The sequence below is a fragment of the Typopeltis vanoorti genome, chromosome 13 (genome assembly GCF_054136105.1).
Source record: "Typopeltis vanoorti isolate ZY-2024b chromosome 13, IOZ_Tvanoo_1.0, whole genome shotgun sequence".
NCBI classification, from domain to species: domain Eukaryota; kingdom Metazoa; phylum Arthropoda; class Arachnida; order Uropygi; family Thelyphonidae; genus Typopeltis; species Typopeltis vanoorti.
The window spans coordinates 50,538,001-50,561,674 of record NC_143561.1 but is presented as its reverse complement, the minus strand read 5'-3'; the positions used below and the strand labels follow the sequence as shown (position 1 = coordinate 50,561,674).

At 36.9% G+C, this 23,674-nt stretch overlaps 1 protein-coding gene across 1 annotated transcript in view; it reads right to left on the bottom strand.

Annotated features, from left to right (window-relative positions):
• The window catches only part of LOC150100145 (uncharacterized), a 192,644-nt gene that overhangs the window by 146,902 nt on the left and 22,068 nt on the right, over positions 1–23,674 (bottom strand). The window contains exon 2 of the mRNA XM_090403073.1: positions 13,595–13,698. Coding sequence (XP_090259199.1) covers positions 13,595–13,658 — 64 coding nt within the window. The 5' untranslated portion in view covers positions 13,659–13,698. The remainder of the gene's footprint in view (positions 1–13,594; positions 13,699–23,674) is intronic.

Sequence of the window (23,674 nt, the reverse complement as noted above, 5' to 3'; positions counted from 1 at the left end):
CCAACCCAATGCAATAAAAATCAAATTAATTCTCCTTCAAGTGTGGTCAGCTCTAATAAAAAATCTACCTCAATCTGAGCTCGGACTGTATGAACGAGAACAAGAACACGTGACATCGTCCAGTATTGTTTAACATCAATAACGTTTTATATCTGCATTCTGCTATTTGAGTTTATGAATAGCCAGATGGTTATGATTTGTATTTATTAATTCTCTTGTTTAAACTTTAAGTTATACTATTTACCCCCCTGAAGATGTAAATCCTACGATTTACGAAACTTGTCGGGAACTATTATTTCAGTATTTTGTATAACCGAATAATAAAAAAATGTGGTGTAATCACCGAAATATTTTTTTTTTTCCGTGATCTGGAAGACTCTTATCAGATCCTTCAACTCGCCAGAACTAAATTATAGTGCCAACTATAGAACGTTCCTAAATAACAACAAGTGATATCATGCACGCTCTATGTATGTATTGTACGTGCTCTGTTCTTTGTTTGATATAATTGGAATTGGTTGATTATAGTTTGTAACAGTTTTTTACTTTATAGTGCCTTACATCAGTTATGTACCCTGAAGATGCTAACAGCCTTAGTTGGTATAACATAGTTGTTTATTATATGCACTTGATCAATATAATCCCATTAAAAGTCTTTCCAGAGCTTTTTGGTCAAGAAAATTAAACGTTTTTTAACATGAATGGAATCCATGGGGAAACCAAAAGAAAGGTATGCCATTTTGAACTCCTTAAATGTAAAAAAGCCAAACTATTAAATCACCTCACTTTTTTGAAAAGATGTCGAGACAACAAGATTATTCCAAAGTTTCTATTTTTAAAAGAACAATTCCATTCAAGACGAGCAAAACATATTTATTTTAAAACATCTTTGGCACTTCTACGTGAACAGATACAGCATACTGGATTTCTTTTAAGCCAAATAGATTTAGACTGTTATCAGATTTGTGACGATATTTCTAGTCTTTAGACCAAGATATATGGTCGCATTTGGACAGAATGGTCACTATTAGCTATGATAAAGCCTTTACAACAAGCAATTTTGTATAACCAAAATTACAAAACGTTTTAAGTCAAAACCTTCTCTACCAGACAGCAAAGTTATTTTTAATTTATCGGATCATGTATTAACAAAACCAAGATCAATATACTTAAAAAAGGTTTCAATTTTGTGATAACACCTCATAATGTCCCTAAAGGGGATATCATTTGTAATATAGAAAAGGCAGTCTCGTCGTTACTGGAACCCATAGCTAATGATATTAGATTAAAAAGTAGTATCATCCTCTCATCTTCCGGAACTCCTAACAAAAACATTACTACTCTGGAATAAAGAACATTGTATAGTTTGAAGAAAAAGAAAGACATTATCATACTGAAGGCAAATAAGGGAAATTCAATAGTGATTTTAAACACCAGTGATTACGAGGATAAGATTAACAGCTTATTGTCGAATACATCAACCTACCGTGTCCTAGTCACAGACCCCAACACTAAAGAACCACAATGATACCAACGATTTAATATGTCACATGGTGAACTGGTCTATAGACTTAAAATGAAGATTGAAATCCATGCATCCACTAACACCAAGAGTATATGGCGCTCCTAAGGTACATAAAAACAGAATACCACTACGCCCGATTGTGGATGGAATCAATTCGCCAACTTATCTGTTATCTAAACACCTGGCAGGCCTCCTCAAACCACACATCCATAATTCGGATACTTATATATGAAATTCACAACATTTTGTTGAGAAACTAAACAACATCTCTATCTCCAATATGGATTTACTCGCCAGCCTGGATGTTACATCTCTATTCACTAACATCCCTAAGTTTGCTCCCACAAGACATTACTTCTCTGTTCTGTCATTGTTTAATATCAAACTTTTTCTTGGAATAAAACCATATATCAGCAATTGACTGGCCTTGCAATGGGTAGCCCCCCTCTTTCCATCTTGTGCTGATCTCTTTATGGAGAATTTTGAAAGTAAAATCTTAACTCAAACAGACCCTAAACCCACAGTATGGCGGAGATACATGGACGATATCTTTATCGTTTGGAACTACACAATAAAGGACCTGTTCGACTTTCTTAACAAAATCAACTCTCTACACCACACAATCAAATTCACTCTAGAACTTGAAAAAGATAACCAATTATCATTTCTGGACACTTTAATTAAGAAGCTACCGAATGGTGGTATCAACCTGTCAGTTTACCGCAAACCTAATAATACAGGACTTTATTTACATTTCACTTCCTGCCAGCACATTTCTCAGAAACTTAGTATTGTACACATGTTGAAGAACCGTGCCTCTCTCCTTACAACAGATCAACAAGACCTCCAGGAAGAACTATCCCTGATATCCACCAACCTTACCATGAATGGATTTCCTCGAAGACTGTACACAAGATACTTTTCTCTGAACCCCGACAAAGACAACAAGATGATATACGTTATATTTCTACCATCGTCATTCCATACTTAGGGAAAGTTTCCAATAAGATTGCTAGACTCCTTAGACCACATAAAATAAGAGTGGCCTTTAAACCCACAGAAACGATTAGACAATTCTTAAGATCTCCAAAAGATAGCCATCCTTTCTCCAAATATGCTGGAGTTTATAACATACCCTGCTCGTGCAGCTTGAATTACATCGGCCAAACTTCAAGGAGCCTTGAAATTAGGCAAAAAGAACGTCAATAATAACAGAGAAGAAAAATCGGGGTTAGCTTTTCATTTCTCAAGAATGAACCATACCATAGAGTGGGATAGAAGCACAATTCCTTACATGGAGGAGAAGGACTTCCGCTCCCGAATTTTTAAGGAGGCCACCACAACAGTTGCCTGCTGTATACAAAACCTTAACAAGAACCAAGGACTAATCTTGCATGTGATCTGGAAGACCCTTATCAGATCCTTCAACTCGCCAGAACTGAATTATAGTGCCAACTATAGAACGTTCCTAAATAACAACAAGTGATATCATGCACGCTCTATGCATGTATTGTACACGCTTTGTTCTTTGTTTAATATAATTGGAATCAGCTGATTATAGTTTGTAACAGTTTTTACTTTTTAGTGCCTTACATCAGTTATGTACCCTGAAGATGCCAACAGCCTTAGTTGGTGAAACTAGTTGGTATAGCATAGTTGTTTATTATATGCACTTGATCAATATAATCCCATTAAAAGTCTTGAACCTAACTTATCTTCTCCAGCTGATTTTCCATTTCTTGTTTTTTATCAGGCTGATTTCTAATTTTTCTATATTATTTCCTTTTCCTTTTCATTAAATGTTTGCCAGTTATCTTTTTCAATTAATTATTATTATTACATGATACCTCTAAGGAGTCCAAAGATTCGTCGAGGGAGGGCACCTACTCTACAACCCTCTGTCTCCGTCACTCAATCCACCAACTACAATGAACCACAACTACAACACCACCATCTACCGACAATCACCACTAGTATTTTCACAGGCAATCACAAACAAACATCCATGCACACAGTGGGATTTGAACCCATAGCTATTCGGCTGAAGAGCGTATACAGTAAGCAATTGACCAACTAGTCCAAAACAAACCACGCCCAACATATCTGTCCACAATTCTGTATAGAAATTTAGAAATTATTCTAATTTCAATTCAGTGTTTAATTTTATGTTTTCTTTAGTATATGTACTTAAATGTTTCAAATATTATATACATTGGTCTTATTTTATATAAATCATGTTCTAAATTAGAAACAAATTTGTTCCATGATTCTTTATGTCTTTTTCTGACTTTCCTTTTAGTTGTGACTCTTATTCTTTTATATTCTATTTTTATCTTCTAATCTTTTACTGATTTACCATTTATGATATGCTTCTTTTTTCATTTTGATTATTTCTTTGATTGTATCATCCCATATCTTCAGTTTTTTCTTTTTATTGAATTTTTTGGTCTTTCCTAAGCTTTCATTTACTGCTGTATTTTGTATCATTTTTATATTAAGCTATTCTATTGCTTTGTTTCATTTTTATTTTTTCTAAATATTGGATAATTCTTTGTTCATATAGACATTGCATATTTAAATTTTCTTTCTGTTCTTATTATCTATAGTCATTTAGGTGGTAATCTTAATTTTATTTTAACAAGGAATATGCCCACTGCTTATTTCATATCCTCTGTGAACTCTTAACATCTAAAGAGACCTTTGATGTCTTTTCATTTAGGATAAAGACATCTCATATTGATTTCCATCCCCGCTGCCCAAGTATATTTATGTATGTCTGTATGTTTATAGAAAGAATTCATTATTTTAAGGTTATTATAAACCACAAAGTCAATCAATTTTTTACCATTCCTGTTTAGAGTATGTCCTCCATATATTCATATATTATAATTAATTTTTGTGTTTCCAATTCTTGCATTTAATTCTCCTGCTAATATTACATAATCATTTTTATTTATTTTATTATATATATTATTATTATTATTATTATTATTATTAAACAAGACCTCATGGAGTCAAAGACTCATCTAGGAGGTCCTTTTATCTTAAACACACATCTCATCATACCGTGTCTTAAACACATTCAAACTACTTGCAGACACCACGCTCTCAGGCAAGGCATTCCAATCACTCACAACTCTGCACGAAAAAAACTGCCTCTCACTCCCTTACTCACACCCTCCTTATACAGTTTCCAGGGATGACCTCTGGTTCTCCCCTGATCTCCCACTATTCTCTGTAGAACTTCTCCACCATTGATCCTATAACAACCCCTTACCAACTTGTAGGTCTCTATCATATCTCCCCTCTTCCTTCTCTCCACGAGACTCTGCAAATTACATCTTTTCAATCTTTCCTCATACTCAACATTCCAGAGGTCAGAAACTACCTTAGTCAGTCGCCTTTGGACCCTTTCCAACATCTCTTCATCCTTCTGAAAACCCGGTGACCAAATCTGGGCAATAGTCCAAGTGTGGCCTAATCAAAGCCTTATACATTGGAACAAGTATCTCCATACTTCTACATGTCAGTGTTCTCCGCATCATTCCCAGAAGCCTTTGTGTTGTCTTCACAATTTTGGCTATGTGTCCCCTAAATTTCAGATCCTTATCCACTATCATCCCCCAGATCTCTTATTTCCTCCACCTCTAACAATATATCCTCACCAAGCATAAATTCTGCATCCCATCTTTGTTTTCCAAATTTTAAAACTTTACATTTTGCAACATTGAACTCACATCCCCATTTGCTTGCCCAATCACTCAATTTATTCAAGTCTTCTTGCAAGGCCACAACATCTTCACTACTCTTTATGGTTCGTCCCAACTTTGCATCATCTGCAAACAACTGAATATCTCCATCCAAATCTTCACCAATATCATTAATATATAAGTTAAATAATAATGGCCCTAAAACAGACCCCTGAGGCACTCCACTAGTGACTTTCCTTTTCCTGGATATTGCACCCCCATACACAACTTGTTGATACCTATCAGATAGCCAGTCTCCAATCCAATGCACTAATCTAATATCCAACCCCATCTGCTCTAGTTTGACTGTCAACTTATCATGAGGTACTCTATCAAAAGCCTTTGCGAAATCCAAGTATATTACTGTGTATCCTTCTCCTCTGTCCAAGGAAGCAGTCACTTTATTGTAATAAGTAAGTAGATTACTAAAACATGACCTCCCTTTAGCAAATCCATGCTGTCCATCAAAGATTATACCATTGTTGTCAACCCAACTCTGGATCCTAGTTCTCACAAGCTTCTCCAATAACTTAACCACAACACCTGACACACAGATAGGCCTATAGTTTGATGCTTGAGTTCGATCACCTCCTTTATGAAGTGGCACAATCTTGCCCTTTGGGAACTCTTTAGGAACCCTTCCACTCTTTAGGAACTTGACCAAGTGCAAGACTCGTATTAAAAAAATATGTCAAGGCAGGTGTCAACTCTCTGGCACACTCCTTCAGAATACATGGTGATATATTATCAAGTCCCACAGCCTTATTTACATCTAGTTTACTCAACTCCCCAAACACCTCTTGCTCACTTACAGTCAGTCTCTCCTCCCCATCATCAACTGCTCTTAATCTCTCCATGAAGTCACATTCACAAGATTGAAAGATCTTTATGAATTGCTCATTAAGTATCTCCACAACACATTCTGCAACAGCTGTCTTTATACCATTTCCTCCAATCAATGTCATCCTTCCATAATCATTCTTTCTTTTGCTGGCTACATATCGAAAGAACTCCCTAGGATTCTTTTTGGCTTCATTAGCTAACTGCTGTTCATACCTCACTTTAGCTACTCTCACCAACCAAGTCACCCTCCTTGCCTGGTCTTTGTAGACCTCATGAAATTGGTTACTTCCACTTCTCTTATGCTGTCTCCACAATGCCTTTTTTTTCTGTATTGCATGCTTAATCTCTTTATTCATCCATCTCACACCTACCTTATTTAACCTTCTCACCTGTGGTATACATTTAGACATTGCATCTACTAAACAGTTTTTGAAAATCCCCCAAGCTGCATTGATCTCTTTTCCAGCTAACTCCTCATTCCATGCTACATCTGCAAGCTGTCTCCTGAGCTCTTCATAATCATCCCCCTTGTAGTTCCACATATACCCTTTTTTCACAGGGGTCCTTGCACTGCTGGCAACCACCCAGGTAATCACCTCATGGTCACTTTCACCAATTGGTGGATGATTTGACACCTCATTTATAATTACATCCTCCGATGAGATGACCAAATCCAAGACCCTTAATCCTCGTGTGCCCTCTGTTACATACTGTCTGAGGTAGTTATCCCTCAAAAACTCAAGAAACTCATTTTCTTTACTTCCAGTCGCTATCTCTTCAATCCAGTCTATATTGCCATAATTAAAATCACCCATAATCACCCATATATTTTGTAATTGATTATGCAATTCAATATTATCCTGTTCTCTTCCTTCCTTCTTCTGGGGCATATAAACCAATTACTGTTAAATAACCTCTATCTATTTTTTATTCTAGCTTCTATTATTTGATCATTCCATAATTTATAATATTTTAACTGTTCTGAAAGGGAATTATGAATCCAAATCATAACACCTGCTTGTGCTCTTTGGTCTCTGTCAACTCCACTATATATTACATTAAAATTTCCAGTTCTTATGGTTCCTTTTAATTTCTTTTTTTGTTTCAGTGATTACTGCTATTTTTAAAATTTCTTTCATTTAATATCTGATCTAATTCAATTTCTTTATACACTATTCCTCTTATGTTCCAATTTGCTATATGTATTATATTTTGTCATTCCCATTTTCGTTTTACCTTTTCCATTCCAGGGTCATTTTCCATAGATTCATTTCGATTACCTTTCTCTGTTGGCTTAAAAGTACATTCATGTTTTCCATGTCAGGTGACTAGCCTGGTGATGGATAGTCCAGTGGTAGGGCTGCCTTAAGGCTTACTAGCTTTCTTCCAAATTTAAATCCACAGGAGGAATAGGATATATTGTAGATTATAGAGGAAATAGTAGATTATAGAGAAGGACATAGATATATGCCAGAAATAGAAAGACCCCATAGCCCTCGAGTATTCTAATAGCATAAGGGTCATAAAATAAGAAGAGTTGGCTGATAAGGCCTTATAGGAAAGATTAAAGTAAGTTGATCTTCCTCGAAGTACAGGAAGAAGAGGATAGATCGAGCTAGGGGGACCATGGGAGGGCCACTTCTCTTTACAATCAAGATGATTGCCCCTTATGGCCCTGTTGGTCCACAAGTCCTTATTCAACATATTCAGACCACGCCACCAAATCTGGTGGGCTCCCCTATCTGCTACCCACGGGACGCATGCTCTCTAGAAGTTACAGCGTCCCTTGAAAGATGAATGCCTAGTGATATTTCAATTTTATAACTAGAAACATAATATCCTCCTATATCTACAAACATTAAGAAAATAAAGACAATCATTCAAAATCAATAGACTGTATTGCATATACTAGAATTATGAATCAGTATGACATATATTTTCTACAACTGAAGATTTTTAAAAAAATAATGAAAAGTTGCTTTGAGAAAAGCAATAGAGGGATACGAGTGTGTTTCTAATTATCATTTCAAGGAACTTGCAATGATATTATATAATGGTAAGTAAATACAAACATTAAACTCAGGGGAAAGTTTCTGTTCTTATCTCTTACTCTTCCCCCCCCCCTCTACAATCTTCAAAAATACAGTTGAACATTGTGTGAAACACACACACCAGTATCATGGTTACTTTTATAAAATAATCATATACATTCTTTGATTTTAATTACAAAGCAATATTGAAAGTCTTGTAATATGACATTTCACATATATTTCTAAGTTAAAGATTCTCTAGCACATATTAGCAGCTTCAGAAATGCAGATTTTGTATAAAACTTCATGATTTTTTATTTCTACCTTTTTACCTCATGTGATGTCCAAGATTTTCATGGATTTCTTGGAAATACTCTGATAATTAGTGAAATTCAAATAATGCAAGATCATCAAAAATTGTTAGAATGAATTTCCTTTATCAATTATTTTGATAAAGGGTGTTAGGATTATACCGTATTCAGTGCTACAATAAAACATCTTCATTTTGCTTGCATCTGTGCAGTACGGTATAGGATATTTTTCACTATACAGTGTTCATTCAAGTTATCTCTAATTACATTAAATACTCTAATTATCCTAATTTTCACTAATGTTTAGTGCTACAATAAAACTTCTTAATTTGCTTGCATCTGTAAAGTGTGCCATCTATGGAGGGGATGTTTTTTCACTTCAGATGTAGTCAGAAAAAATCCATTTATTCCAAAGTCCTATAAAAATAAATCCTTCTATGTTTTATGTGCAAACATGAAACAAATAGGATGACATAATTTGTTCTGCCCACAGCAAACGTATTGAACAAGCATAAATTCCACATGGAACTGTAAATTGATAATTCATTTGCCTCTAATGAATATATTTTCTATTCAGACATATTCTTTCCCTCCTTAAATGTGTCAACATTCACATATCTTTACTGGTTTTAATCCTTCTGGTTTTGATGGAAGCACAAATACCATGATTTGTGGTGTGCCTGCCCAATATGTAGACATAGAGTGCAGATAAATTTTTGTGTTGTGCTCCTCAAGTCAAGTACAACATAAGATGATTTGTCCCTGCCCATTACAAATGTGCTAAACAGACTGGCATTATGAGCAAAAATAAATAACGGCAAAGTAAAGGTCATTTTAACTATAGAGCATGCATATGCAATGAGGAAATGGCACATAAGAGGAAACTTTGGAATCAAAATATTACAAGCTATGTTTGCCCTGATGGAAGAGGATTGTTCCACTTACATCAATGCAATACAAAGCTAACAGAAAGTTCACATGGCTAAAAATCTGGGAGTGCATCATGAACAAGGATTTGAAATTCAGATTGGGGGGATATTGCAAAAGTGGACAAAACAGCTCAAAAGGATTACTTGTAATCTCAAGAGGACATAAGTATCAAAGTCTGTTAGAAAATGATACAGCCATACTGTGCGCAGATTTGGTCATCAGAATTCCTTGTAGACACAGAATTTGTTGTAATTTGCTACTGCTGTCTCAGGACCTCCTTTACACAACAATCTTGCCCTCTTTTCACTGCCTTGGAATGTTGCCTGAAACTGAGATTTAAACAGTTTGGTTAGAAGCAAAACCACTTTTCTTGCACATTCTCATAACATCGGCTGATATACTATCTAATCTGAGAAATATAGTCACATTTAATATGGTAAGCAGCTCCAGTTTGCCTTTTTTCTATTCTCACATCAGTCTCTGTAATATCAGCAATTGCATTATCTCATAATCTGATTTTACCTTCCTCACCATGCTAGTCTACCTTCCTGCTTTGTACTGTTCACAAAGCCGGCTGATCACCTTTTTCTTTATATTCTCTCCAACATCGTTTTTTTTTTTTTTTTTTTTTTGTAGCTTCTGCTTAATGATGCTACTCGGTGGCATAGCTGGGGGGGGGGGGGACAGAGAGGGTACTTTTCACGTGAGACACAATTTTATTTTTCGATAATTCTTTTATTTATGTTAACTTAGTAATTTTTATTACTTAATAAATAGTTTTTAACAACTATACTTACAACTAAAATAAACATAGTGTTTTACTTTATTTTCCTATACATCGTTTTGACTTTTTGTAGTATTTTTGGTGTGTATTGAGAGGGGGCAGCAAACTCAGGAACCGTCCCGGGTGGCAAAAGCTCTAGCTACACCACTGATGCTACTCATCCATTTCATTCTTACATAGTTTATCCTCCTGACCTGGGTATGCAATCTGATACTGCTCATAGAAACATTTCCTGACCATTTCCCATGCACTACTGACATCAATTCCTTGTTTTATGCCATGGCACTGCTCCACACTACCTTCTAAATTTATCAGAATCACCAGTTCTGTAGTTCCACATACATCTCTTCTTAACTGAAAATTTCAGAACAAGATTGCATAATCACTCTCCTCAGTTAGAGATAAAGTGGTTACCTTGTATAATTATGGAAACATCTTCTGATGCTATTATGAGATCCAGCACTCTCAAACCCTGGATTCCTCTTCATCACAGGGGATTATTTCATAGTATTCTTTCCATTCCGACTTATAACATCATCCTATTAAATATGCTATTCTACTAATTGGTACAGCAGAAAAACAGTTCTGCAGGCTGGCCACCAGAGTATACAGGCAGGCCTGAACAAGATGGCAACATGCTTATATGACTTCCTGATCAGTCTGCACATAATCTCTCTGCTATCCACACTGCCAGGTCATATATGGAGAAAGGCTGTGTAATGGTATGTGAAGGGTACTGCCAAGGCCATATGGTCTGGTATAGGTGACATGTCTAAGAATAGTCTGTCTCCTCCCATATTATGTTCCCCTCTTTTTCTGAAATATTAACATGACAGTAAACCTAAATAAATTTTAACTATAAAGATCCTACAGGAAGGTTTAAATATATTGGTAATTTGAACAAAGGATAATGGTTATCATTCCATGTAGTAAAGTGGATATGTACTTTGGGATAAAAAGATTACAAGCTATGTATTATGTTAGAATGGATGGGATGGATTATTTGGAGGTGATGGTGGAAAGGAAGTTGAAGTTTGGAGACCATATTACAAAAGAAAAGAAATTTGTTATGTTTGGAGTAAGAGAGTGAATGAATATTGGCCAGCAAGCCGTGCATGTGTTAGGAAAAGTGGGAAAATGGAGTCAGCCAGTTAACAGGAACAATGCCCATGAAAATGCCTGAATATGCCAGAAGAAGAGGCACAAAGCAAAAACAATGTCTTTGAGATAGTGACTGGAGTGAATCTATGAAAAAAGAATCACAAATTAACCCAAGTGTCCTCTTCTGGAAAATACTGTTAGATTTTGGTGCGCCATTCCATACATGACAGGATGGAGTTGAAATTTATACACAGTTAGGCACATTTATACTTGCCGACAATTGCATCACCTTGCTACAGTCCTGAAGATATTTTCAGGTGCAAACTTTGTTTGCTCACACTTGGATAAAGGATTAAACTAAATTTATTATAGTCTAACCAAGTGCAAAATAAACTTCCAACACAGTTAGGATTTGTAGTGGTGAGAAATAGTCTTGAATGGAAAAGGATACCTAGTTTTTTTAGATGCAGAGGAAGTTATGGATATGATGCAATGTGATCTTATGATCTGCTTTTCACCTTACAAAGAGATATGAGTATTATCAAAAGGCAGGGGAGGGGGGGGTGAAGTGTGATCCTTCCTGCATGAAATAGTAGGATTGTGTTTTGATAATATTAAAGCTGACAAGGCTGTCTTCACCTCACCTAAAGACAGCAAGAGATCAGTGTTTTCAAGGCACTGACTAAGGAAGATATGAGATAGGTTCCAAAGGTTTCTGGCCTGACATACAAAATTCATGTCAATTTTAAAATACCATGATAGATAGCATCATCTACTGGGAGCTTAGTGTATCAGTTTCAACTGTTTACTTGCATCATTCAGTTGGAGGCACTCATTTGACTAACACGTAGCTCACCAAGTGGCTGTAATGTTAAAACTTCAGTACTGCACTGTGATAAAGTTTTTCACTAAACAAGGGCTTTTCTCCAAGTGATATCAAACAGCAATTGGATGGTGTTTATGGGGAAGCTGCTCCTTCATATTCCACCGTGATAGAATGTACTAAACTGTTTCACCTAGGAAGAGAAAGCATTGAAAATAATCCTCATGATGGTTGGCCTGTGGAAGTGATGACTAAAGAAAACTGTTGAGGAGGAACTGCTCAACAATAGACGGCTGAAGCTCAAAGAAGGTTGGTGCTTTCTATAACAACCATCTTTTGCATTATTCACAAGAAGCTTCACATGATGGTCAGTACACCCGATTTCTCTCTGCTATTCAGGAGCATCGTGTGACCTGTTCCGCAATTTTTTAGAACTTTGCCAAGGGAATCACAGAGAAGTGATGGAATCCATTGTCACCGGGAATGAAACCATGGTCCTTTATTACGATCCTCTTTTCAAAAAGGGAATCCATGGAGTGGTGCAAACCAGGCGAAGCATCACCCAGAAAAGCCAAAGTCATTCACAGTCCACCAAGAAGATCATGGTAACAATCTTATGGGATTGCGGGGAATTCTCTTGATTGACTTCAAGGAAAGGAATACCACTGTGAATGCAGAATATTATGCTTCACTCCTGCACAAGCTGTGCAACACCATAAAGGAGAAGAGACGAGGAATGCAGAATCACAATGCTCCAGTCCATACGGCTATTGTTGTGGAAGCTGCAGTGAAGAACTGTGGCTTCCAGGAGATTGAACACTCACCCTACAGCCCAGATCTAACACCCAGTGATTACTGCCTCCTGTTGAAACTGAAGAAAGACCTTTGAGGAAGAAAATTTGCAGATGACAATGAGGTGAAAGATGCAGTTTTAGGCCATTTTGCAGACAAAAGTACAGATTATTTTTTCAAGGGCATAGAAATATTAATTCAGAGATGTGAAAAGTGTGTTGAAGTGAAGGGAGATTATGTTGAAAAGTGACACAGTTGTTTTCTTTCTATCACCTCAAAAGTTAGTCAGACTGGAAACTTATGGAACCCCCCTCATATTGTAGCTTGAAATATATGGGAACTAAAATGTCCCATTGGGAAAAAAAAAAAAAAAAAAAAAAAATTAGGTTTCACTTTCTTGGCATAAAGTTAGTTGCGAAAAATATTGAAGCTGAAGCTAGATAACTATCATAAAAATGTTAGTAAAATCACATTCTAAACAGTTTCAAAATTTATATTTAGAATATTTTACAATATAAACATGATTTTCAAAAAAACAACAATGCCAACCACATAAGTGTATTTTATTAATAAACCACAGAAATTTTAATCAATAAATTCCTTTCAAAATATTCTTCAAGTATATATCTATGGTAAGTTTATCATTTAACATAATGATGTGTACGTATAGTTTTACACTTTAAAAATAAAAATCAAGATTTATTACCTTGTACTTCTTTCCATGATTTTATAATCCAAGTTCGACATAAAAACATAACAATAAAAACCATTGAGAACAATGATAGGTGGGTATTGTGGGACACAAAGAGCCTTTAAAAAAATACATTTGGAATTAAAATCTTGAATAAGAATATTATCTATATATTGCTCCAAATCATACAACAAAACTATCTCAGGTGAACTTAAATAAGAAAAACAAGACTTATAATAAACATGAAATAAATGAGAACAGGGTGTAAAAGTATCAGTATATATGTGACATGACATTACACACAATTTAGCAACACAGGATAACATGTGAAACAAAGCAGAACATATATAGGATATTAAGCAATTTGAATTTTAGCACACCACTGGTTGATATAGCAGTGATATCCTCAGAGAACAAAATATGCTAATTACCCTACGTATAGGTGTCATTGCTTATTCATAAGCAAGCTTCACAGCATAAACAACACCAAGAAATGAAAAACACATTTATTGAACTCGCTAATATTTTGCTAGTTTTTTACCCAACAATTATAACTGTGACAGGCACACAGCATTGAACTAAGTAATTGTGGAAAACAATTCGAATTGTAATTGAAAACAGAACTAATGTCCTTACACAGCACCTCTCTCTCTCTGTGAATCAGATAACCATAAAGTTGATTTTGAGCAAGCCAGGATATCAGGTCTTAAAATTATAGTCTCAGGTCTTTGGTAAATTAATGTGACCATACTTGTTGAGATTGGAAGAGTGCTTCACAGCTAATGCCGATTCTAAAAATAGTCTCTCAGACCTATAATAACTAGAAGTCGTTATAGGTCTAAGAGGAGGAACTGCTCATAATTTTTTGAAAATGAAAAAGTTATTCTGAGTAGGTTGGCTTAAGGATAATCAGAAAAAATAGCCATAGATGTTTTTCTTCATCCCCTCCTATGTGAAGAAGTATCCAGATCATGGTCTGCCAATCTCAACTTGCCATATGGATTATTGCAGATGTGATTTTTGTGTTCTTCAAGAAGGATGCTAACTGATCTACCAGTTGGTCCAAAGTAGGCTAAACTGCAGGCACAAGGAACTTTATATACTCCAAGATGTTCAAGAGGATGCAGCTGATCTTTAGGAGAATGTATGAAGGTAGATAGTTGAATGAAAGGTTTGAAATGCCGATTCTAAAAATAGTCTCTCAGACCTATAATAACTAGAAGTCGTTATAGGTCTAAGAGGAGGAACTGCTCATAATTTTTTGAAAATGAAAAAGTTATTCTGAGTAGGTTGGCTTAAGGATAATCAGAAAAAATAGCCATAGATGTTTTTCTTCATCCCCTCCTATGTGAAGAAGTATCCAGATCATGGTCTGCCAATCTCAACTTGCCATATGGATTATTGCAGATGTGATTTTTGTGTTCTTCAAGAAGGATGCTAACTGATCTACCAGTTGGTCCAAAGTAGGCTAAACTGCAGGCACAAGGAACTTTATATACTCCAAGATGTTCAAGAGGATGCAGCTGATCTTTAGGAGAATGTATGAAGGTAGATAGTTGAATGAAAGGTTTGAAAGTACAATGGAAATTATATTTGCAGAGAACTTTGGCTATTTTTTCTGATTATCCTTAAGCCAACCTATTCAGAATAACTTTTTCATTTTCAAAAATTATTCTAAATCTTCATTTCTGTATTTCATTTCCATTTATGTGTACATGTTATTAAACCATTACATGCATCTACAAGTGGGAAAAAAAAAAAAGAAAGAAAGAAAGAAAGAAAGGCAGTGATTCGCTATAAAATGAAATTTGCTATAAAATGGTGGTCCGGAACCTGATGCATTGTATGATTGGGGTGCGCCTGCATATTCTTCCACTTTTTTCCTTTTTCTTTCTTTCCTTTTTTTTTTTTAAGCTCTTATTTGGTGATGTTATTCATCCATTTTAACTCCTAAGTTTACCCTCCTGACTCTGGGCTTGCAATTTTTGATGTCATGCTGCTACTATTCTTTCACTGTAAAGTACTATGTTGACATTTCATAATCACTTCAATAATATGTCTTAATCAGAAAATCATAGTTTAGTCAAGATTGCATGTTCACTCTAACAAAAGGCAAAGTAGATACCTTAGTTATGGACTGATCCACTGTTATCATCAGATAAAGTCACTGTCATTCCATCACATGCTGTTTTAGTTAACTATTTGTTGGTAGCTACATAAATTCCATTTCCTTCTACCCATGTGTTCAAGTCCATCTTCACTTCTCTATCCTCATAGTCTAAACCTCATATAATTACTCACCTTGTGCTTATTGAACTAACCTATCAAGGCATGCCATCTACATCTTCAATAAATTAGGTAATTGACAAGAAATTATACTTTTATTTAATCCTTCACCCAAGTGAAAGTGAACAAAGTTTACACATGAAGTATCTTCACGACTAGGCTACTTACATACAAAAGCTGTTGACTCTATATACAATAGCCTTCATGAACATAAATTATTATTATTCAGGCCTCCATGGAGTCAAAAGACTGGGAGGGAGGTCCTTCCTAAGAACAAAGTCTGCCAAGATTCATCGAAAGAAGGTCCCCCACCTCCTAAGAAACACAAAGTCTATCATACCACTCCTTAAACTCATTGACCATTCTCGCTCTCACCACTCCATCAGGCAATGCATTCCACGGCTCAACCACCCTCCACACAAAGAAACCACTCCTCACCCTCTTGCTCACAGTTTCCTTTCGTAACTTCCAGGGATGGCCTCTTGTCATCACTCCTATTGTTGCACAAAATCCTATTGTTGCGCATAAATTGTTGCGCAAACTTTTATTTCCACTTGCATAAAGGATTAAACAAGAATATAATTTGTGAATTATAATTTACCTTGTAACCAAGGGAGGAAAAAAAACTTTCCACATCTATATCTTGAACTGAGCCTTTCAGAATAGAGAATTAGAGCAGAAATGACACTACTGGCTTTGAGAGTATATAGTATAGAGTGGGATGTTGCTATAGTTTTAGTTATTCACATGTCACATCATTTTGATGTCATATGGTCACTATCATAATTCGCTGGGTTTTGGGAGTGAAGCCTTCTCCTAGAAGAAGTGGTAGAGTCGCAGACAATCACAAGATTCATGCTTCTGGCAGTATGTGAATCTTGGCTGGCGAACGAATATGCTAACCACTCGGCCAACCAGGTCAGATGTTGCTACAGACAAGGAAATATATGCATATAAAGAGAGAGGGAGAGGGGTAGAGAACAGCTCCATAAGGTGATGAGCAAGAAATTTTTAAGCAAATTAGTTTGGCAAGTGCAAAGCGAGTGATCATAATGGAGGACTTCAACTATAGCAATATAAATTGGGCAGAGGAGGCATCATACAGTAAAGGAAACTGAACTTTTGAACTCCAACATAACAACCCCTTACCAAGAATCAAGAATTTTAGACTTAGTCATAGCATCAGAGGATCTGACTGTGACTGAGATGTCATACTCACCCCAGCTGGTGAGTGCCCATGTAGTCCTGACTTGGAGGATGAATAGGTATGTAGAAGTATCAAGGTGGAAGGAATTTATGTGTAATTGTAGAGTAGGCAATTATCATAGACTTAGAAACCAGCTTGCAGCAATACAACAGATGAAAGAATTCAAAGGAAAAAGGTGTTGCAATTCAAGAAAAATTCCAATGAGTTTTTTGCTATATTATTATTATTACCACCCCAAGACCTCATGGAGTCAAAGACTCATCTGGGAGGTCCTTTTATCACACACACACACACACACACAGACCTCATCATACCATGTTTTAAACACATTCAAACTCTTTGCAGACACCACATTCTCAGGCAAGGCATTCCAATCATTCACAACTCTGCACGAAAAAAACCTGCCTCTCACTCCCCTACTCACACTCTCTTTATACAGTTTCCAGGGATGACCTCTGGTTCTTCCCCTGATCTCCCACTATTCTCTGTAAAACTTCTCTAGCATTGATCCTATAACAACCCCTTACCAACTTGTAGGTTTCTATCATATCTCCCCTCCTCCTCCTGTCCACCAGACTTTGCAAATTACATCTTCTCAATCTTTCCTCATACTCGACATTCCAGAAGTCAGAAACTACCTTAGTCAGTCGCCTTTGGACCCTTTCCAACATCTCTTCATCCTTCTGAAAACCCGGTGACCAAATCTGGGCACAATAGTCCATGTGTGGCCTAATCAAAGCCTTATACAATGGAACAAGAATCTCCCTACTTCTACACATCAGTGTCCTCCACATCATTCCCAGAAGCCTTTGTGTTGTCTTCACAATTTTGGCTATGTGTCCCTTAAATTTTAGATCCTTATCCACTATCACCCCCAGATCTCTTATTTCCTCTACCTCCAACAATATATTCTCACCAAGCATAAATTTCGCATCCCATCTTTGTTTTCCAAATTTTAAAACCTTACATTTTGCAACATTGAACTCACATCCCCATTTCCGTGCCCAATCACTCAATCTATTCAAGTCTTCCTGTAAGGCCACAACATCTTCACTACACTTCATGGTTCGTCCCAACTTTGCATCATCTGCAAACAACTAAATATCTCCATCCAAATCTTCACCTATATCATTAATATACAAGTTAAACAGCATTTGGACCTAAAACAGACCCATGAGGAACTCCACTAGTGACTTTCTTTTTTTCCTGGATATCGCTCCCACATACACAACTGATACCTATCAGATAGCCAGTCTCCAATCCAATGCACCAATCTAATATTCAACCCCATCTAGTTTGACTGTCAACCTATCATGAGAAACTCTACCAAAAGCCTTTGCGAAATCCAAGTATATTACTGTGTATCCTTTTCCTCTGTCCAAGGAAGCAGTCACTTTATTGTAATAAGTAAGTAGATTACTAAAACATGACCTCCCTTTAGCAAATCCATGCTGTCCATCAAAGATAATACCATTGTTATCAACCCAACTCTGGATCCTAGTTCTCACAAGCTTCTCCAACAACTTAACCACAACACCTGACACACAGATAGGCCTATAGTTTGATGCTTGAGTTCGATCACCTCCTTTATGAAGTGGCACATTCTTGCCTTCCTTACGAACTTGACTGAGTGCAAGATTCATATTAAAAAAATATGTCAAAGCAGATGTCAACTCCCTGGCACATTCTTCCAGAATATGTGGTGATATATTATCAAGTCCCACAGCCTTATTAACATCTAGTTTACTCAATTCCCCATACACCTCTTGCTCACCTACAGTCAATCTCTCCTCCCCATCATCAACTGCTCTCAATCCCTCCATGAAGTCACATTCACAAGATTGAAAGATCTTTATGAACTGCTCATTAAGCATCTCCACCACACATTCTGCATCAGCTGTCTTTATACCATTTTCTCCAATCAATGTCATCCTTCCATAATTATTCTTTCTTTTGCTGGCTACATATCGAAAGAACTCCTTAGGATTCTTTTTGGCTTCATTAGCCAACTGCTGTTCATACCTCTCTTTAGCTACCCTCACCAACCAAGTCACCCTCCTTGCTTGGTCTTTGTAGACCTCGTGGAATTGGTTATTTCCACTTCTCTTATGCTGCCTCCATGATTTGGATGGAGATATTTAGTTGTTTCCACCCTTTTCTCTGAATCGCATGCTTAATCTCTTTATTCATCCATCTCACACCCACCTTATTTAACCTTCTCACCCTTGGAATACATTTAGACATTGCATCTACTAAACAGTTTTTGAAAATTCCCCCAAGCTGCATTGATCTCTTTTCCAGCTAATTCCTCATTCCATGCTACACCTGCAAGCTGTCTCCTGAGCTCTTCATGGCCAACAGGAAAAAAAAATGCATACAGATTACATTCCTGGATGGAGATCAGACCCAGGTGACCAATGCAGATGACATAGTTGAGCTATTATTATTATTATATGGGTATCTCAATGGAGTCAGAAGACTCATAGTGGAAGGTCCATTTTTCACATAATGCCTATCATACCTCTTCTCGAACACACTCACTGAGGAAGCACTCACAACCACCTTTGGCAACCCACTCACAAACAAAAAATCTAATACTAACATCCTTGCTTATCATACTGTTACACAATCTCCAATGGTGACCCCTCATTCTCTTCCTTATATGCTTCTATCATGTCTCCTTTTTTTTTCTTTTCTTTTTTTTTTTCCCCTATCAGCTAGTTTATGAAGTACACAGACCTTCAATCTATTTTCATAGGGTGTATTCCATAGACCTGCCACAATCTTCTTCACTCACCTATGGGTCATCTCTACCACTTCATCCGCCACAGAATCCAGGCAACCAAACCTGCACACAGTAATCTAAATGTGGCCTTATTAAAGCTGTATAAAGAGGAACAATAGTTTCCATATCTCTGCTCATCAGTGTGTTCTTCAACAACCATGTAATCTGATGTGCTATTTTGGCTACCTTTGCAATTGCCCAATAAACTTCAACTCCCTGTCCACAATCACGTGTATGTCCCTGACCTCATCAGTTTCCTCCTGTTTAATAATGTTAATACAGTACATAGATTATGATGTCTTCTTCCTAAAGTGCATCACCTTACACTTCACCATGTTAAACTGGAAATTACCTTTGCCTATACTGTCAGTCTATTTAAGTCATCCTACAGGATCATTACGTCACCTTAATTTACTATCATTCTTCCCCGGTTTGAATCATCAGCAATAATTGAATATTTTCTATCAAATCATTTCCTATATCATTGATATACAAATTAAACAACAGAGGATCAAAAGTAGCCAAGTACTGAGCCCTGTGATATACCACTAGTCACTTACCTTCTTCTGGACTAAACTCCTCCATAAACCACTTTTTGATATATCCATCAGCCACCCTAAAATCACCAGATTCATATCCATCCTTATTTGCTCCAATTTCTCTAATAACAGAGTTCTATGTGGAATCCTGTCAAATGTCTTTGAAAAGTACAGCGGCAGCAGTATTATCACTGAGTAGCCATTTTCTTTATCCAACTCCAATGTCACTATTTAAGTGACATTGGAATTGGATAAAGGAATTGGAATTGGAATATCAGTTGGATAGCTTTATTAGAAACAGTAAGCAATTATTAAAGCACCCTTCACAAAACCATGTTGCCATAAAGTACTATATTCCTATGCCTGCAGTCCTGAATTCTGTCTTTTACCAATTTCTCCAATATCTTAACCTATCACTCCTAAGATACTGATTGGCTTATAATTTTCTACTTCTCTCTTGAAACCTCCTTTATGTAGTGGAACTATACAGCCTCCTTCCATCCCATTGGCACCTTTCCAGTACTGAGGCTTAAATTAAACAGCTTGGGCATATGAGCTGCTAATTCCCTTGCACATTCTTGTAATACACAAGCCGATAACAGCATGGCCATGTTCACATTAAGGTTCTGCAATATCATAATTACCTCAAATTCTTCAACCTCTATTCTCCTGAAATATTATCCCTAGAATGTACAGTATACTCTTGCAAAGTGATAACTCAGTTACTCAATTATTTAGTTTGCATCTGTAACCTCCCTACATCAGCACTTTTTTTAAATCATCCTTCCATAGTCATTCCTCCTTTTACTGCCACATAATGAAATAACTCTTTAGGATTTCTTTTGACCTCAGCAGCTAGCTTTCTCTCATAATTAGCTTTGGCCTTCTGAACCATACAGGTCAATCTTCTTGCCTGTGCCTTGTATTGTTTATGGGTATGCTGATCACTTTTTTCTTTATACTCTCTCTACAGCTTTTTCTTTTTTCTGCAACTCCTGCTTAATGATGCTATTCATCCATCTAGCACTTACCTGATTTATCCTTCTGACTACAGATATACAGTCTGATACTGCTTTTTCCAAATGCCCCTCAACCACCTTTCACGCACCAAAAATATCTCCCCTCCAAATTCTTATGCCATAGTATGGCTTAAAGCTAACTCCTCAGGTTGTCATAATCACCTGCTTTGTAATTCCACATATATCCCTTCCTAACAGAAAATTCTGTATGTCTGACAGTCTCCCAGGTGGAGACAAAATTATCACTTTCCCCAAGCAGAGGGCATAGCAGATTGGTTAATGTTAAGTTCTCTGATGCTATGATTAGATCTAACACTCTCGACCCCTTATTATCTCTTGGGAGCTGTATAAATTTTATTTCCTTCTCTACCTCTGACCATGCTTCCTCTCAATCTATGTCCCTAAAGTTAAAATCCCTATAATAATTACTCAGCCTCCACTCATCATGCTAATTTGCTAATGTATATCATCTATATTCTCACTTATACCCCTGGATTACAGAGCAACCAGTTATAAACTTTGTCCTGTTTGCTTCAATCTCATACCAAAATAGCCTCAAACTGTCCTCCTGATATACTTCTACTCTTTTTGATCAAACTCTTCTGCTATTATTAGCAAACCACTTCCCAATCCTGTTCCCTCTGCCCTCTCTGAAGATACCATATCCTTTGCATTCTATCCCCATGACTATATCATCCTTGGTTGACCCATTCTCACTAATGTCCATAATTTTTGGTCAAGTTGAGCGAACCAATGCCAAAGACTCCTTGCCTTTATTCCAAACTCCAGGTATTAGTATACATAAACTGCAATATCCCCTTCATCCCACAACCTCCCTTACATCTTGTGTTGCTTAGTCCGCTAAATTTAAAAACCTGGGGGGGGGGGGGGGGGGGAAGCACTACATTCAGCAACATGTGATCACTCTCCAATTTACACTAACATCTAAGTGCCTCCATAGTGCAATTGGAAGAACGATGGTACATTGAGCTTTTCGATTAGAAAAGGCCTAAGTTCGATTCTCATTGTGAGATGGGAGGAATCTCTATATGGACTTTTTCAATTGAAGGTGAGTTAACTGATCTCATACGGAGGTAGCATGGTTTTTCCCCTCCCGGAAACTTAGGTTTTTCATCCTGCATACAGACAAAAACTACTAGTTGTGGTGGTGGTGTTGAGCAGTAGATGGCACTGATGTAGATGATTGGTAGTAAAGGTTCGTCTTCTTGGTGGAGATGGAGAGTTGTACAGTAGGTGTCCTCCCGCAATGAGTCTTCGGACTCCTTGGAGGTGTCACGAATAATAATAATAATAATAATCTAGGTTGCTTCGACCTTCCCCCCACCCACAAGCATTCCACTTTCCTTGACTCTGCATTTCTTTTGAACTCTCAATGAACAATACCTTCAGTGAGAGTTTCGACCTTACTCCAAATTCATTCAAATGTAAGCATTCCACTTTATATAAATCCTTTCTTACATCAAACTCACTCAACATATCCACAAAGTCTACACCATTCCTCTGCACAATCTGCACACTGACTCATTCGTGATCACAGCTCTCTGTCTCAGCTTGCCTTTATCATATCATGGCAACAGAATGAGTCTGTTACTACAGTAGGATAGAATGCAACACATTCTTTTTTGGTTGTACCAGCAATTCATGTCTTGTCACATACCACACTTGTAACCTGCTAGATTATTCATACCAACCAACATGCCCTTCATTATTTGCATGCTTATGGCATCACTACCATTCTTAATCTTGGCTCCAGGAAACACAATTTCATTACACTCTCCTCAAACATTCTTCTTATCACCATACCCCATCTGCCAGGCATTTCTCCAGCCACTGAAGCTCACATTTTGTTCTGTGGCCAACTCCATGTAAGCACTCTATCTTTTCCGTCCATCTTTTTTTCCTTTTATTTAAGTTGGGCCCCATACACAAGAGTTGGTTGATCAACCTATAGTACACTAGGACTGTGTATGGGAATTATTATTATTATTATTATTCAGGCCTCCATGGAGTCAAAAGACTCATCGTGGGAGGTCCTTCCTAAGAACATAAAAGTCTGTCAAGATTCATCGAGGGGAGGTCCCCCCCCCTAAGAAACACAAAGTCTATCATACCACTCCTTAAACTCATTGACTGTTCTCGCTCTCACCACTCCATCAGGCAATGCATTCCATGGTTCAACCACCCTCCATGCAAAGAAACCACTCCTCACCCTCTTGCAAACAGTTTCCTTTCGTAACT